This window comes from Oncorhynchus tshawytscha, linkage group LG22, assembly GCF_018296145.1.
Source record: "Oncorhynchus tshawytscha isolate Ot180627B linkage group LG22, Otsh_v2.0, whole genome shotgun sequence".
In the NCBI taxonomy this organism is placed as follows: Eukaryota; Metazoa; Chordata; class Actinopteri; order Salmoniformes; family Salmonidae; genus Oncorhynchus; species Oncorhynchus tshawytscha.
The window spans coordinates 21,390,899-21,409,511 of NC_056450.1; the positions used below are offsets into that span (position 1 = coordinate 21,390,899).

General features: G+C 42.2%; 1 protein-coding gene across 2 annotated transcripts in view; it reads right to left on the reverse strand.

The window, feature by feature from the left end:
• Window positions 1-395: 395 nt before the first annotated feature.
• The window catches only part of LOC112222057 (semaphorin-3F), a 45,492-nt gene continuing 27,274 nt past the window's right edge, over window positions 396-18,613 (reverse strand). Inside the window, exons 3-18 of one of the 2 annotated variants that reach the window (XM_024384623.2) lie at window positions 11,772-11,932; window positions 10,959-11,021; window positions 10,703-10,822; window positions 10,537-10,630; window positions 10,307-10,426; window positions 9,973-10,118; window positions 9,089-9,203; window positions 8,529-8,598; window positions 8,212-8,356; window positions 7,528-7,750; window positions 6,984-7,072; window positions 6,803-6,844; window positions 6,535-6,692; window positions 6,300-6,367; window positions 5,937-6,067; window positions 396-5,815 (exon numbers count right to left, since the gene is read on the reverse strand). In XM_024384623.2, the coding sequence (XP_024240391.1) occupies window positions 5,393-5,815; window positions 5,937-6,067; window positions 6,300-6,367; window positions 6,535-6,692; window positions 6,803-6,844; window positions 6,984-7,072; window positions 7,528-7,750; window positions 8,212-8,356; window positions 8,529-8,598; window positions 9,089-9,203; window positions 9,973-10,118; window positions 10,307-10,426; window positions 10,537-10,630; window positions 10,703-10,822; window positions 10,959-11,021; window positions 11,772-11,932 (2,168 nt within the window). In that variant the 3' untranslated portion in view covers window positions 396-5,392. Of the gene's footprint in view, window positions 5,816-5,936; window positions 6,068-6,299; window positions 6,368-6,534; window positions 6,693-6,802; window positions 6,845-6,983; window positions 7,073-7,527; window positions 7,751-8,211; window positions 8,357-8,528; window positions 8,599-9,088; window positions 9,204-9,972; window positions 10,119-10,306; window positions 10,427-10,536; window positions 10,823-10,958; window positions 11,022-11,771; window positions 11,933-18,613 lie in introns of both variants that reach the window. The other variant, XM_024384622.2, reaches the window with a different exon arrangement.

The window sequence follows — 18,613 nt, forward strand, 5'->3', positions numbered from 1 at the left end:
CACATACAATCATCATATACACTGCTGCCACTCTGTTTATCATATATCCTGATGCCTAGTCACCTTACCCCTATACATATCTACCTCTATCGATCCAGTATCCCTGCAAATTGTAAATATGGTACTGGAACTGACCCTGCTTACTTACTTTATAGTGTTCTTTTTGTTTCTTATTTTTAATATCTTGTGTGTTTTAGTTTGAGCTTGTTATTGTTAGTGTTACATTGTTATTGATTACTGTATTGTTGGGGTTAGAACTTGCAAGAAAGGCAATTCACTGTGACATTAAAACATGAAACTAATTGAAGAGAGTGGAAGGAGACTAAATTCAAACATTCTCCAATCTGGATACACTATATCATTAATCTCTACTGAAATACCAAAGCTAACACATATCATAATAATAAAATAATATTTATTACAAACAACCATATCAATTTAAACTAACACAAACACATCTACAAGTACAAAGAAAAAACACAGATAGAGTCAACGTAGCTCAATGACAAACACACAAGCCCAAAAAACAGCAAGACAAAGAACCGCTAAATGCACAGTATTCCTTCTGCGAAGGGTTGTGACCTGCACTAAGCTACAGTGGAATTTCCTGCTGAAGCCAACCATTGTGGCTTGCATATAAGCCACTCTGATTGGCTGACTGGTTAGACGCAGTAGGGAGTGGAAAGGCCAAGATGGCTGACACCAATGAATAGTTTTGGGAACAAAATAATTGTATAGTTACTGAATGAAATGGGTTTGTTATTCACCCGTAACTCCCTTTTAAAATGTTAATTTACTCATGTCACTCTTGAATCAGGTCACAGACATACTCTAGAAGGAATATGGTACCAAGCGTTACATTGTTTTGTTTGAGTGACTTTTGTTTTATTACAAATAATATTCCAGAAACGAGACAGGTAGACATTTCTGGATTCAAACTCTATAGCTAAGAAAAGACAAAGAAGCCTTGTAAAGCCACAAAGAACGTGAATATAGTGAAAAATATGTTAAAGGCCCAGTGCAGTCAAAAATGTGATTTTCTGTGTTTTATATTTATATTTCCACACTATGAGGTTGGAATAATACTGTGAAATTGTGAAAATTATCATAATGCACTTTTAGTGTAAGAGCTGTTTGAAAAGACCACCTGAAATTTCTGTCTGTTTTAGTGGGATGGAGTTTTGGTCTGCCTGGCGACATTACCAGGTGTTATAAGTTATTAGACCAATAACAAAGAGTTGTAAACCTCTCTTCCAATAACAGCTAGTTTTCAGGTTACATATCCCTCCAATTAGGCCCCACAACTCCCAGACAGTCCAAGCTAAATTATTGCTTGAAATATTGCTCTTTGCTAAGAAGCTATTTTTGTTTATTTTTTACAATTTTAATTGAAAACAATCACAGTAAGGTACTTAATTGTTACCCAGAAAGGATTTGATATTGATATAAAAATGGCTCCATTGGACCTTTAAATAGAACACGTTTTCATTCAAATAGAGGATTCTTTGGCTTCAGAGTTGAGTAATCTGTCAGCACGTTGCTGTACTACAGTATTATGGCTTCCTATCCATAATCATTTATTCATATTTTATTGATTCATATTTATTAATATGTTTCATTTCCAAAAAGGTCTACCTATTTTTGATGAAAGCCTCTTTCTGTGAATATTGGTCCTGTCAATCAACAATAGATCATAATAATACCCCCTACCCCATCCCATCCCTTACACCCCCACCACCAAAGTGCAGAACTTACAGGAATATGTACAGTCTCAAAATAAATATGTTTCATGGCGTGGGTGAGAGAAAGAGCAGTGGATTCATGAAAAGTCCAACCTGACATAGATCTGTGAGATCTAAAAGTCCTTTACATGTATTTATACCATATGAATGCACTGAATACGTGTGGTATCCAACAAAAGCACATGATAGAGCCAGGTGAGTGCTAGTGAGTATACTAATGACTCATCTCTAGAGGACAAGAAAAATACAGTGTGGCCATGTCACATAGTCACATTTTAAAGAGCCTTCCAGTCCAGTTTCTGTTGGATCAGTTTCTCATCTGATGTCAAGCTGTTGTAAAAGTAATGTAACTCCCACTGAAGAGAGAATATGTACTGCCATTTCGAAGCAACACAATGGAAAACCCCTATGCTGTCTCCATTTTCTTTTCTTGCTGAAATTATCAACAGCTAATGAATCTCTTTTTCTGAATGAGTCATTCCAAACCAAACTTGCTCTATGTACATGTTCATTTTTTAATCCCTTGATAGTCTTGGCTGGAGAATGGAACAGTGTTTGGTCCAAAATTTGGTCTCTGCCTAACACACTGTTGAAGTGCTGAGCAGAAAGAAGCACAAAGGTCGAAGCAATTTACTCAAACATTAGATTTGGATAGCTTTTTAGCTGACACTAATGGTTTTGTGTTTAGTAAGTATAGTATTGGGTTAAAAAACAATAACAATTGAATAACCCCAGGAGTCCAACCAATAAAAAGAAATAGAGACTAATTTGGTCAGTTTCTTCCTGCTAACAAATGTTTGGTCAAATTAAGCAGGAGTGTCTGATATTCCACATTTTCTGTGAAATGTCATGTTTTAAAATAGATTATATCAGAATCTTAAGAAATGGCAGACGAAAAACATGTAAACGGGTCATTCTTGAATTGCGGTGGCATTTGCGTCCATCGCTTTTGCCACCATGAAAAACGATTGAAAAAGACAAATAGTTACACATCATCCATGCTTTTGTTTATATTGAACTGTTTATAAATGACAAATTATAATGCAAGTACTTTATACTGCAAGACTTTATGTTTAGGCATTGTTTAAAGTATTTAGGGAAAGCAAACTGGATTGTCCCAGTAGTGATGAGTAGAGTTGTAGTAACATGTTTTAGGGTTATCTATCTATTAATTTGAATTCTAGAAAGTAAACAAAAGTATATCGTATATTTTTAGATCAGGGATGGACATCTTGGATAGGGGTGGGGGCCACCAAAAATCTGAACTCATCATGAGGGGCCCACAAATTTCATGCAATTCTACTCATTTTGCCATGGAGAGGAGATAATCATTTGGAGTTTTACAGCTAATTTCCTATGATATCTGAGTGAGTGTGACTAACAAAATCAAAGTCAGTAATTCAATCATAATTACTACAGATTTAGATAGGTGAGTTAGTTTAGCCAGCTATCAAAAAAATATGTTTTGGTGAAACATTTAAGCAGATGCTCTTATCCAGAGCAACTAGGGTTAAGTGCCCTGCTCAGCACGTTGCTGTACTACAGTATTACGGCTTCCTATCCATAATCATTTATTCATTCAAATATTTATATGTTTCATTTCCAAAAAGGTCTACCTATTTTTCATGAAAGCCTCTTTCTGTGAATATTGGTCCTGTCAATCAACAATAGATCATAATAATACCCCCTACCCCATCCCATCCCTTACACCCCCACCACCAAAATGCAGAACTTACAGGAATATGTACAGTCTCAAAAAAATATGTTTCATGGCGTGGGTGAGAGAAAGAGCAGTGGATTCATGCAAAGTCCAACCTGACATAGATCTGCTCAAGGTCACATCGGCAGATATTTTTCACCTGGTCGGCTCAGGGATTCAAACCAGTGACCTTTTGGTTACTGGCCTAACACTCTTAACCACTAGGCTACCTGCCAACCTAAACATGAGCTAATTGAGTGACTGTCAGTGACTAACAAAACAAGAGAAAAACTGCTGATGCACAACCAAATTTCTAAATTGCACCTTGTGTATTCTACTATTCTAACTCTCCTCTCAACATGAAGTTGGGGGGATCCACGGGCCTACAAAAGTGAGCCGCCGTTGCCCATCCCTGGCAAAGAACAATAAAACCAATTATTGTTTTTATTTTTTTACAAATATTATGTGACCCTAAGTTTTATGTCATTGGTGTTATAGAAGGACATTTAGCAATCCCTCGAGCGGCAAATTGTTATTGGGGAGGGGTCTATATAGGGGTCTATATTAAAGAAAGTTATTAGCTAATCACACCCTTTTAGTATGTCACAAATTTGAGGATTCCATTGATCATTTAGTATATGTAAATGGAAAGTGTCATTGGTGTTACTCAATTTAAAAGAAGGGAAATTACATTGTGACCTTAGATTTGAACATTTGTGGCCTCCATTTAAGAAAATCCTCTATTACCTTAAATGTGTCATTGGGGTGACAGTCATTGGTGTGACAGTCAGTAGTGTGACAGTCATTGGGGTGACAGTCATTGGTGTGACAGTCATTGATTGGGGTGACAGTCATTGGTGTGACAGTCATTGGGGTGACAGTAATTGCTGTCACTACTCCTACTGGTGGCACAATGTAATCATAATGGTACAAATAATTAGTCATTAAACTTCCACATTAGTTGATTTAGAATAGAACCCATTTTTTAAACATTAAAAAACTATTTTTGCCAAAATGCCAAGGCCAGATGCCACCGCAATTCAAGAACGACCCTGAGCCTTATTCTTTCTGACTTGACATTGGCAGGATTCTATTGTAACAATATTTAGAATGGAAACATAATATACGTAATACTATTAAATTGCCCATGTTTCATCAACTAGATTCAGTGGAACAAATGGATTGTAAAAAGTGAGGTTGAGGCAGCCATACAACATGTGACACATTTTACAATGATTCATATGATACAGTGTCTCTATATCACCTCACTACCATGGTGGTGGCTAGGCAACTATTGTGTACACTAACAAAATCCTCTGCAGTTTCTAAAATTTCTTACACTGAGTGATACAATACAATGTGACATTCTTAAACAATAAGGCATGAGGGGGTATGGTATATGGCCAATATACCATGGCTAAGGGCTGTTCTTAGGCACTAAGCATCGCAGAGGGCCTGGATTCAGCCCTTAGCCTTGGTATATTGGCCATATACGACAAACCCCCAAGGTGCCTTATTGCTATTATAAACTGGTTACCAACATAATTACAGCAGGAAGTATAAATGTTTTGTCATACCTGTGGTATACGGTCTGATATACCACGGATGTCAGCCAATCAGCATTCAAGGCTCTAACTAGTTACTAACCAGGTTACTAGCTTGGACGGAATAGCGTAGTTCATTTGCAGATGAATCTAAAGATTCATATGACCAAACACTCAGTGTGTGTAACACCAATTTTGCAAGAAACCACAGAGCTATGTGCACAGATCTAAAGTTAGAATTGGGCTCATGGAGACTAACCCTAAATGGGAGTGAGATAAACAACAACAACAACAACAACAAAATCACAACAACATGAGTGAGTCTGCCCGTTACCATTGTGCAGGGCCACAGTGGCCCTACAGGGCCTGGCTCAGGTACCAGTGGAGTAGAGGGAGGGAGATGGGGTTTAGGACTGCCTAGGGGCCCCCGGGGCTGGCTCTGGCTGGCTCTCAGTGTGCCTCCTGCTAGTGCGTTTGGTGGGCAGGTTGAGGTTGAGCTGCTGCCAGTAGGACTGACAGTACTGGTTGATGAGGCGGATCTCCGGCTGGGAGGAGAACTGCGGGGGCAGGTTGTGAGGAGGGGGTGGTGGAGGCGGAGGGTGGTGGTGGGGGTGTCGGTGGTGATGGGGGTTCTGGTCCTCCGGGGGGCCGTCCGGGGAGGTGAGGGCCTCCACAATCTCCCGGTCCAGGATGCGGAGGGCCACGCGGGCCACCGTGTGCTTGAAGTTGTTCTCGGTGGCCAGGCAGTTGTACAGCCCCCCGTCGGCATGACTCAAAGACTTAAGCAGGATGCCGTGACCAGTCTTCAGCACCTCTCTGTCTCGGCTCAGCTGGGAGGGGGAGAGAGGAAGATAAAGAACATCATTGTGAGAGAAAGGGAGAAGACGACATTATCTACAGCCATCATACAAAAGCTATCAGAATTTAACGATCCCTTAGGCCTTGTCGTACCACTTTCCTCCTGCCGTCTGGTTTCTGGTAGAGCCATTTGACTGTCGCTTGTGGAGATCTGGGTTGGCACTCCAGGAAAGTGCTACTCCCCTCCACCCCAAACTGCACTGTTTCACTGAGACGCTTCTCAACTGAAGGGGAGAGAATCAGAGAAATACAGTGGAGACATCTGAATCAAAGGCCTTTTAACCCCATTAACAGTGGTTAACTCATTTGTGAGATTTTGTTGTGAGACCTTTGTATGCAGTGACATTATACTCCTTTTACAAAAAATAAATTCACCAGCCCAGGCTTTCAGATACACACTCTATATAAAATGAAATATGAGATCTAATGTTCAGTACTTTGGCTGTGATCACATACCTTTTGCATTGAACCCTCTGCACTGCCGCAAGGGGTCTCCATGCTTAATATCCTGTCTTCTGCTCCGCCTGTGAACAAGAATAGGAACAGTGGATGACTATACATTATCACAACATTGACTTATGCCTAAAACTCAGTATTCAGTTTGGATGGAATGATATCCTATTTTAAACATCTAAACTAATACAGTACAAGCATGTTATGTAACCCCTTAATTGGTGCTGAGGTGCCTAACCTCTTGGTGGAGGGGCTAAAGGCAGAGCAGGTCTCCCCATCCCAGGCACAGTAAGGGTCTCTGGCCAGGCAGCAGTCTGAACAGGCCTTCCCATAGACGCCACACCTGTGCAGGGACACCTGGGTAAGCCCCATCTCTGACGACACATACAGCTGTTGCTGTGTGTCAGAATGGGAGAGGAAGGGCTATCAGAGGCATAACGACAACAGCAACAACAACAACAATAGTAGTAATCATAGATGAGCAAATTATAATTGATAAAGCCTACCCTTTTTGATGATAGCTTCATAGTCTTAATAGGAGCTGGATTCTGCAAAAAGAAAGAGCACATAAGGGGTCAGGAAAAGATGATATTGCGTAATTAAACTGTTGGATTGTCCCATCTCCCTTCACATATTCAATCAAACTAGACAGTGATTCACATGAAATAGTACAATTATTGTCATTACCCTGAACACCTCCACCTCCTCTAATGTGAGCTCTTCCGTTGTGCTAGTGTCTTTAGGAAGTACTATCACCTTTTGGACTGTCCCACGATCTACAAAAAAGAGGGGAGAGCGGTTCATAGTGTACATAGTACCACAGATAGCCTAAATAACCTAGAAGAAGATACTGAGCTCAAAGAAAATGATTAACTGAGAGCTAACTCCTAACTTGAGGTACGTGAAGATGACTTGATATTAATCAAATTATGATTTCTATTATCAAGGCATGAATTATCCACTTCCAGCTGTACACACACACACATCTCAATTTAGGATTTGATCCAATCTGGGGCCGTATGTATCAAGCGTCTCAGAGTATAAAGGCTGATCTAGAATCAGATCCACCCCCTGTCCATGTAATCTTATTCATTGTGATATAAAAGGCAATAATATGAGATGCAAACTGATCCTAAATCAGTACTCCTACTCTGAGATGCTTGATACATAGGGCCCCTGATTTTCCCCCTCAGTAAAAAGGAGGAAGAACCTGGCTTGCAGCGTGACTCACCAGTGCCCAGGAAGAGCACCTCATACCTCCCGTCCACAGCATCCACCAGGTCCACCACGATGGAGGTGAAGCGGTAGTCCACCCCCGTTCGCACCACCAGAGGCCTCTTGTGTATGGGGTAGACAGAGTGGTACATGAGGGGGTGCGCCCTCACAAAGTTCACCGCCTCATCCGAAAACTCCTTGGTGGAGCGGAGGCCTGGGGTGAACGTTCCTCCTGGACACTGTAGATGAAGAAGACAGAGAGCTCTGGTTGAACTAGATCATGTTCAGTAGGCACTAAATGGAAGAAAACAGTCTGGAACAGGGAAGGAATATCAGGACTTGTCTATCAGAACTGCATCCTATCGTTTTCCATTACACAACGATGTGCACAAATTAATACGACCGTCATGTAGCACATCTTGCTGTATGTTGCATCATGGGAATTATTTGATTTTGACCACACAAAGACAATGACAGTTTGGCACATTCTTTCTATAGATTATGTGTTGATCTAGATTTAACAACTTTGACGCTATAGAGGACATACAGTACTCAAAAAACACTATCCATAATTTATTTGTTTGTTTATTAGGCTACTATCAAGTAGTCAAATCATCACCCATTCATTAATCTGTTATCTCATTATCATGTTGCTACATTCCAGTATTTCCTGGAAGTATTTGGGACTGAGTGTACGTACTGTTCCAGGGCGAGGGTAGGGGATCTTTCCAGTGTAGGGGGTCCACTGGTAGTTGTGTCCGTGCTTGTGTGAGAAAGGGCCATTGAAGACATTGCGGATGTCGGACATAGAGTAGACACACACGGCTGAGCCCTTAAACACAGAACTAAGGAAAGAGGTGGAAGAGAGTTGTCAAAATAAACTACCCAAGGTTCTAAAACTTTAAGTCGCGGAGAACTACTGGGTGTTGCAGGCTATGGTTTCAGTTCAGCACTAACAAAGGACATAGAATGTATGGTCGTGGGCAACATTTTGGAATGATTCAAGTGATATATTACCCCGCAGTGGAAAAGACGGCGTACACGACAGGATTGCGAAGGTCTTGTGTTGGCTGAATGAAGACATCCTCTGAAAAGAAGCATGTTGACATACAGTACCAGTCAAACGTTTGGACACACCTCCTTCAAGGTTTTTAATTTTTTTAACTGTTTTCTACATTATAGAATAATAGTGAAGACATCAAAACTATGAAAAAAACACATATGGAATCATGTAGTAAGCAAAAAAGTGTTTAAACAAATCAAAATATACATTTCAAATATAAAATATATTTTGGTTAATACATGATTCCATATGTGTTATTTCATAGTTTTAATGTCTTCACTATTATTCTACAATGTAGAAAATAGTAACAATTAAGAAAAACTCTGGAATGAGTAGGTGTCCAAACATTTGACAGGTACTACAGGTGTAACAGTGCCTTTTCTATAAACAAGTGTCAAAACAAGGCCAAAGGCTGTAAACATTCAGAGTAAAGCAGCATTGTGGTTTTCCTTTATCTGCAATTGATTGAATTGCAGCCTGCTGTCATTACAGTAGCAATGAAAAGCAGTCTCACTCAGCTCGTCGAAATAGGTCTCCACACCATCGCTCCCTATCACTGAGCACACCAGCCGAGCTTTCAGGAAGGTCGTCCACTTGTTGACCAGTGACCTCTGACCCCCATCATCATTCTGGGGAGGTGAAACAAAGTTTGGAATCATTTACACATTTCCATTTGCAAGATCACTCAATATCATCACCACCACCATTTGGCATTCTAGGGTCCAATGGTTGTGTGTTCAGTGGGCACAAAATGGGAGAAGATCCTTTGAAACGAAGGTATTACCATAACTTGAATATGAAGACTTACACTGAGTGTACAAAACATTAAGAACACCTGCTCTTTCCATGACAGACTGTCCAGGTGAAATGTATGATCCCTTATTGATCCCTTACAGTGTAGACGAAGGGGAGGAGAATGGATAAAGAAGGATGTTTAAGCTTTGAGACAATTGAGACATAGATTGTGTATGTGTGCCATTCAGAGGGTGAATGGGCAAGAAAAAATAATGGGGTATGGTAGTTGGTGCCAGGCGCACCGGTTTGTGTCAAGAATTGTAACACTGCTGGATTTTTCATGCTTTTCACGTGTGTTTCAAGAATGAGTCCACCACCCAAAGGTCATCCAGCCGACTTGACACAACTGTGGGAAGCATTAGAGTCAACATGGGCCAGCATCCCTGTGGAACACTTTCCACACCTTGTAGAGTCCATGCCCTGACAAATTGAGGCTGTTCTGAGGGCAAAAGAGGGGGGGTGCAACTCAATATTAGGAAGGTGTTCCTAATGTTTGGTATACTCAGTGTATTTTCTGTTTCATAACGTTTTTTCAAAATGTGTGTTTGTGTGCGTGCGTGTGTCTTTGTGCGGTCAGGGGGAATATATACGGGGGTCTCTCACCAGGCATACTCGGCCCACCCTGGCCAGGACACTGGGGCTGGCCCCCCCGGCACCATCCAGACTCTTCTCCCGGAAGAAGAAGTAGAGTTTATCATCATTCCTCTCGGAGCTGTCAGGAATCTGCTGGATCTTAACAAACACTGGCTCTGGAGACGAAGTGAGGGAGATTAGTCCATTTGAGAAAGGAGGGTAAGCAAGAGAGTGAGAGAGAGAGCGAGAGAGAGAAATATAAGCGATGTACCTAGGCACAGACTGGTGTGGCTGACTTTTTCTCAGGGAAAAGCAGTCATGGGTTGCTCAGTGTGTCACCTGTGAGTCAGAGGGGCCAACTCACCATTCAGCCAGCGGGAGTCATATTGCTCCGTCCTGACAGCAGGTCTGTCCCCCAGGGTTCTAAAGATGGCCGGATCCGTGCCCATGAAGTCAACGTGGACCCCTGCATACAGATTCCCATCTGTATAAGGGGAAGGAAACAGCACAATGGATTATGATAATGGCTATAGGTACCATAAGGGAGGACTGTGGTGGGAACTGTAATGATGAACAGATAAGAAGAGGTCTCACTGATAAGGGCCGCAGCGTTCTCCTGTCGAGGGTCATATGAGCATTTCCCTTTCCCTGAGTCCCCATAGCCAGGGACCAGCCTAAACAGGTACTCCTGCACAGAGAGGACAATATATGGAGGTAGGAATGTTTGTGTGTGTGTCTGTGTGCATGTGTGTGTCCGTACCTCTGCTCTCCATCCTCTGTTGATGAAGGTGCAGATAGGCTTATAGGCCCCTGTGCCACAGGTGTATAGGTGTGTGCGATTCCAGGGTTCAATCAGACGCACAAAGTTTGCACACTCCCCCTGATTAGTACAGAGGGAACAGAGTTACAATACACTGTACATAATTTACATAAATACAACAACAACAACAACAGCAGAATTTGTGTAGCATTTTTCATACATCAAAGCTAAAAGTCAAGAGGTAAAGGGCACTCACCTGCCCACCCTTTCCAGTCATTCTACACTCTCCTTTCCTCTGGGTAGTGGCCGGCCAGTGAATCTGAAGGAAGAAGAGTACAAAATTCAACATTTCAGATCTGGTGCCTCTACATGGAGACATAACATATTCTAAGCCTTATAATATGACATCACAAAGGCATAAATACCTGTAGACATAAAGTATTACTATTATTTGCACTCATAGGCCTACAAATGGCAACCGAATTACAGTGGGGGAAAAAAGTATTTAGTCAGCCACCAATTGTGCAAATTCTCCCACTTAAAAAGATGAGAGAGGCCTGTCATTTTTTTTGATCACACATGGGATAGAAATTTGATGTTCAGTCCATATTAATGGATAGTGCAAGTGTATTGCCTAATGAAAAACTGTACATTTCTTGAATTTACAGTACTGTAGCATATTACATTCAAAGGGCAATTTTGGAACATGTATCTTGCATTTTTAGCCATTGGATTAACTGGTTATTAAAATAACTAAATTGAGAAGATATCATTATGTGTTTTGGTGATTAAAATCAATGTTGTCATGGTATTTCAAAGTTTACTTATATTTTGGATCAATGGTTGTGCTGTGAAAGATGTCTTCAAGCAAAATTAATGCACAAGAAGTCTACAAGAGTTTTGTACTAAGAGTTTTGAAAATTTACCACATACATGTAAATAAAACACTGGAATGGATCCTGGAAACAGGAATACAGGACGGCCATATTGGTCAGGAAAATCTAATCAGATATAATATGTATCTCTATGGAATATTTATCATAGGAGTCATTATAGTGTTTGCTCTTACTATGAGGGGCTCCTTGTTGATGTTGTGCATGTCCAGGGCCACCAGATACTCCCGGCTGCCCAGGTAGAGACGGCCCTGGTCCTGGTCCATGTGCAGGATGCGGTAGTCACTGGTGTTGAAGGAGAAGGAGAAGGGCCGTGCCGTCCGCGTCTCCAACAGCTCTGGACCAGCACACACACAGAGAGGCAAACAGACAGACACATAGACAGACAGAGAGAGAGAGAGAGATACAGAGAGACAGACCGACAGACATGCAGACGGACAGAGAGAGACAGACAAACATTCAGACAGACAGATAGACAGAGACAGACAGACAGACAGACAGATGGGCGGACAGACAGACATAATTCATTTTGATCAGAATACATTTGGGGACAGGAAATACCTTGGACTTGGCATGAGAAGCATCAAGGACAGACAATGTTAATGTACCATGACGCATTAAACAGTAGAGGGAGCCAAACACCTCCCTCTTTATAAGTGTGAGGTGAGCCAAGGCACTGAAGCAGGTGGGGAAATTAAAGATGGGTTCAGCTGTCTGTGTGTGTGTGTGTGTGTGTGTGTGTGTGTGTGTGTGTGTGTGTGTGTGTGTGTGTGTCTATCAAGTCTCTTATTGTCTCTATTAGTTTGGGTTCTAGCTCAGATTTACTGGCCCGCCACAATGGGGATAGATACCACGCCACAATCCAAAGTAATGTGTTTTATGGACAACCGTCTAAAATAACACAGGATAATGGCACTTCTCTATTGGACGGACAATTTCAATCCACATATTCATGAGGGGGGTGCAGGGAGAGCAGCTCATTGACTTTAGACATAAATTCTGGTTATGAGGGCGTGAAGACAATGCCACCCTCCAACTATACGAGAGTGGGTGTTAGTTTGGCGATGGAGGCTTGGGGGGAGTATCTATAAATGACTCACGTTAGCCTCATACCAGACACACTTTGATCTCACCAGGTATTACTGCCCTTCCAACTGCTAACCTGTCTGGGCTCTGTCCGAAACTTTAAATACATGAAAATAGCTTGAGCCATAGTGGTGTAAGGTCACGGTCATACGCTGGCCAAGGTTCTGGGAACAGGCTTTGGACGATGCTCAATGGAGAGAATCTTTTTTTACCTGTTTATCCGAAAGGTATTCACTGTAAACCTACATGGAAGCAGAACCTTCATTTAGCTCACACTAAGTTCCACAAAAAGAGGATTCAAAACAAAAATGTTTACTTCGAGTTAAGAAAGAAACATCCTAGTTATACTAAAACACATTTAAATATAATGTAACCCTTTCAAAATACATGGATATTAGTTAACCACAAACCTGTTAGGTCTACATTTACATAGGTATATGACAATGCATCTTTTGTAGTAGAGATGCATATATGGCAGATATATGCATACCCTTAGTGTGTGTGTGTGTGTGTGTGTGTGTGTGTGTGTGTCACGCCCCGACTAGGGTGGGCGTTCTATTTAAGTTCAGTTTAAATAAAAAATAACATGAACACTTACCACACTGTGCTTTGGTCCGATCCTTCATACTCCTCGTCAGAAGAGGAGGAAAACCTTTACAGAACTACCCACCAAGAAAGGACCAAGCAGCATGGTAACGAGAGGCAGCGATATCTGGAGAAATGGACATGGGAGGAGATACTGGAAGGCAAGGGACCCTGGGCACAGGCTGGAGAATATCGCCACCCCAAGGAAGATCTGGAGGCAGCGAGAGCTGAGCGGCGGCGATATGAGGTAAGGCAGCGCAACAGGCACGAGAGGCAGCCCCCCAAAACTTTTGGGGGGGGGCACACAGGGAGATTGGCGGAGTCAGGCGATAGACCTGAGACAACTCCCCGTGCTTACTGGAAGAAGCGCAGTACTGGTCAGGCACCGTGTTATGCGGTCAAGCGCACAGTGTCGCCAGGTGGCGCTCATAGCCCGGAGCGCTATAGGCCAGTGGCAAGTGCCATGCGAGAGTGGGCATCCAGCCAGGGCGTGTTGTGCCAGCTCAGCGTGTTTGGTCTCCGGTACGCCGTTTCGGCCCAGGGTATCCTGCGCCGGCTCTGCGTGCTGTGTCTCCGGGGCGCTGGGAGAGTGCAGTGCGCCCTGTGCCTGCGTTCCGCCCGTGCCGGGCGAATGTGGGCATTGAGCCTAAGGGAGAGATGCGAGTGGTATGCACCAGATCTCCAGTGTTCTCCCACAGGCCGGTTCCACCTATTCCTGCACTCTGGAGGGTCCGGGCTAAAGTGGTCATCCAGCCTGGAGGAGTGGTGCCAAGGCTGCGCATCAGAGCTCCAGTGCTCCCCCACAGCCCAGTCCATCCGGTGCCTCCTCCACGCACCAGGCCTCCTGTAGGTCTCCCCAGCCAGGCTATTTCTTTGTTTTTGGCCGGGTATGGTTCTCAATCAGGGAAAGCTGTCTGTCGTTGTCTCTGATTGAGAACCATACTTAGGCAGCCTGTTTTCCCACTATGGGTTGAGGGTAGTTGTTTTCTGTTTTGTGTTTCTACACCTGACAGGACTGTTTCGTTTTCGTTCATTCTCTTGTTATTTTGTTTTGTGTTCAGTTTAAATAAAAATAACATGAACACTTCCCACGCTGCGCTTTGGTCCGATTCTTCATACTCCTCGTAAGAAGAGGAGGAAAACCGTTACACTATGTGAGTGTGGACATCAGAGAAGAGAGAGGGCAGCAGAGAGGGGTATGTGAATGTGTTTGGTGCCGTTATCTGGCCCTCTAACTAGGTGGTGAAGTGTGGCCGTCTGTCTGTCTCTCTCGCAGCTGTGTGACTGATCTGTAAACAATCCGTAGAATTCCGTCCGTCACCGCTCCGCGGAGCGCCTGGGATTCCGGACGCTCGGTGTGCGTAGGGAGGACAGGGAGGGCAGCGGGCTTCTATTCTCAGGGCTCCTCTCATCCCATTCCAAGTGGGTTTATCCCGAAAATCCAATATCTTTGGGCAAGGGTGGGACCGAGGGCTGACTGTTTGAAAAAGGACACACCTGCTGGCCATCAAGGTCAGGACTAATGGACCCTCTGAGGCTGTTTCTACACTGTGGGGAAGGGAAGGCTAGTCTTAAAACAGGCATGTTGAGATGTACTTACTTACAATATGCTGGGTATGCCTACACTACTATACAACTGCATCACCTAAGAGTAGAATCATGCAAAGGTTATGCAGAGTTGACGACTTAAATGAAATTCACTGAGTGCTATATAGTCTGAGACATAGTTTCCGCTGGTTTGTGGTAATAGGATAGCGGGGAACAGTCACTTATAAATGATTTCACTTCCCATAGCAATGTTCCATTTGTAAAGCAGCGACAATCTCACAATCTAATCATTCGTCTCCATCATTAAAATGAGAATCCAACGTTGTCTCTCTCTTGGAAGATAGCACTTATGGCCACTTTGTTTCAGGGTCCTAAGGGCATTTGTGTGCATTGTTGTCTATTGTTAGATATTACTGCACTGTTGGAGATGGGAACCCAAGCATTTGGCTACACCCGCAATAACATCTGTTTCAGCCACATTGATGCCGTATGAACTACAGTAGCCCATCTTTCCAAACTGGATCATTCTGGATCACACGTCTTGTAGTGACCTTTAACCTTTCCACCTCCCGACCTCCATCTGTTAGCGGTCAAATTATCTTCTTCCCATGGCAAACCAACAATAAGGTGTGAAGTATGTGTCGTGGGCAGCTTCACAGGCAGAGGCCATTGTGTTGAGTGGTGCTGAAGCCTGTCGGTCCTCTCTGCCACGGCGGAGCAACCACACTGACGCTTATACTAGCACAGAGTTGTAATACTCATCACTGCATTCTGTATCAAAAGGTTGGCTGAGGTACCTCAGGTCTCCACGGAATTAGGTAAATCCTCTTTTAGTTTTAATGTACCTCACTGTTGGAAAAATGTACAAAAGTCATTAAATGTTCTATGCTCTGGTGCCGCTCGGGTAATTTAAAGTGTTGATTGAAGACACATTAACTGTGGAATGTAACAGTTTTCCTCACATTTTGTGCTGTATTTTTGTTGTTGTATTGATTGCTGTTTTGTTTCACATTGTATTACTGTGATCAGGGTGCCCTTGAGAATGAGACCCTGGCCTCAATAGATTACCCTGAAAAAATAAAGAATAAATACATTTAAATAAAAATGTAGTGAATGCCATCCCCCGTGAGCAGAGCTACCTAGTACTGTAACTAGCAAAATATCAGTAGTTGTTGTGACTTCAAAACAGAAACACGCCGTGCTTTAGGGACACAAGGTCATGCTGAGTGTAGTGCAAAAATGAAACAGTTACTAAAACGAATAATGGAACAAATAACTTAATATTTTAACCAACAGCAGAATAATAATAACGGTATACAGATGTAGGATCTTAATTTGAGCCAGTTTGCTACAGCAGGAAAATAATCCTGCAGCAACAGGAAATGTGAATTGTTACAGTATGTGGATTATATGTGGATTATATTATGGATTATAATTAATGGACATTTTTCAAGGGGTTGATACGTTTTTCATAAGGGAAAGTCAAGTCTGTAATTTCAAAGTGGAAATTACAAACTTCATATCCCTTTTTAAACCTCAAATACACAACAAATATGAAATGTCCTGCATGCAGGAAAGTTATCCTGGGGGTGATCAAATTAAGATCCTGCATCTGTAGGCCTACTGTAGGACGTAACAAATATGATAAATCTGAGGTTAACCATGACGAGTTGCTCAACCTACTGCTGCATCCAATTTTTGGGCCCGACAGTCTTTTCCTCTCTCTCTTATTCGCACACATATGAAAACAAGCACTGCCAAAACAATGTGTGTAAAACCCAGTCAAACCAGGAGTGTTACTGAAGTAAAACATAGCAGATGACATCATCAGAATGGTGAAGAGAGTGTACTGTAGATTTGATTAGAATCACTAGGTGTTTGGGGTATAGTAGTCGTATTTCAGGCCTTGCACTGAATGAACACCACAGAATATATGTGTCCCCAGTGTTCCTACTTCCCAATGTTGTAAATGGATCTATTTTATATCACAGTACAAGACGTATGTATACAGTGTATCAGTGTGGTAATTATGTTAGAGGTCGTGTGGGCAAGTCACTCATCAAACAGTACGGTTAACAGTTCTGGGTGAGTCAGTTATCAGTCCTATATAATTATCATTCAGTTAATACCATATTTTTTTTCAATTTTCACAAGTATGTGGTACCTTTTTACAACTCTTCGTACAAAAGTGTTGGGGAAGAAAGTAAAAATGCAATATGTGCCATGTAAAAAAGCCAATGTTTAAGTTTCTTGCTCAGAACATGAGAACATATGAAAGCTGGTGGTTCCTTTTAACACGAGTCTTCAATATTCCCAGGTAAGAAGTTTTAGGTTGTAGTTATTATAGGAATTATAGGACTATTTCTCTCTATACCATCTGTATTTCATATACCTTTGACTATTGGATGTTCTCATAGGCACTTTAGTAATGCCGTCTCTCTCCTCGCCCCTACCTGGGCTCGAACCAGGAACACATCGACAACAGCCACCCTCGAAGCATCGTTACCCATCACTCCACAAAATACGCGGCCCTTGCAGAGCAAGGGGAACAACTACTTCAAGTTCTCAGAGCGAGTGACGTCACCGATTGAAACGCTATTAGAGCGCACCCCGCTAACCTGCTCGGGAGTTGATAGGCTTGAAGTCATAAACAGCTCAATGCTTGAAGCACAGCGAAGAGCTGTTGGCAAACGCACAAAAGTGCTGTTTGAATGAATGCTTGCGAGCCTGCTGCTGCCTACCACCGCTCAGTCAGACTGCTCTATCAAATATCAAATCATATACTTAATTATAATATAATAACACACAGAAATATGAGCCTTAGGTCATTAATATGGTTAAATCCAGAAACGATCATTTCGAAAAGAAAAAGTTTATTCTTTCAGTGAAATACGGAACCGTTCCGTATTTTATCTAATGGGTGGCATCCATAAGTCTAAATATTCCTGTTACATTGCACAACCTTCAATGTTATGTCATAATTACGTAAAATGCTGGCAAATTAGTTCGCAACCAGCCAGGCGGCCCAAACTGTTGCATATACCCTGACTCTGCGTGCAATTAACGCAAGAGAAGTGACACAATTTCACCTGGTTAATATTGCCTGGATTTCTTTTAACTAAATATGCAGGTTTAATAAAATATACTTCTGTGTATTGATTTTAATAAAGGCATGGATGTTTATGGTTAGGTACATTCGTGCAACGATTGTGATTTTTTTCCGCAAATGCGCTTTAGTTAAATCATCCCCCGTTTGGAGAAGTTGGCTGTTTTTGTTAGGAATAAATAGTCTTCACACAGTTTGCAACAAGCCAGGCGGCCCAAACAGCTGCATATACCCTGACTCTGTTGCACAGAACGCAAGAGAAGTGACACAATTTCCCTAGTCAAAAGACATTTATGTTAGCAGGCAATATTCAATTAATATGCAGGTTAAAAATATATACTTGTGTATTGATTTTAAGCAAGGCGTTGATGTTTATGGTTAGGTACACATTGGTGCAACGACAGTTCTCTTTTTTCGCGAATGAGCTTATTAAATCACCCGTTTGGCGAAGTAGGCTATGATTCAATGATAAATTAACAGGCACCGCATCGATTATATGCAACGCAGGACAAGCTAGATAAACTAGTAATATCCTCAACCATGTGTAGTTAACTAGTGATTATGTTAAGATGTATTGTTTTTTATAAGATACGTTTAATGCTAGCAGCACCTTACCTTGGCTCCTTGCTGCACTCGCATAACAGGTAGTCAGCCTGCCACACAGTCCCCTCGTGGAGTGCAATGTAATCGGCC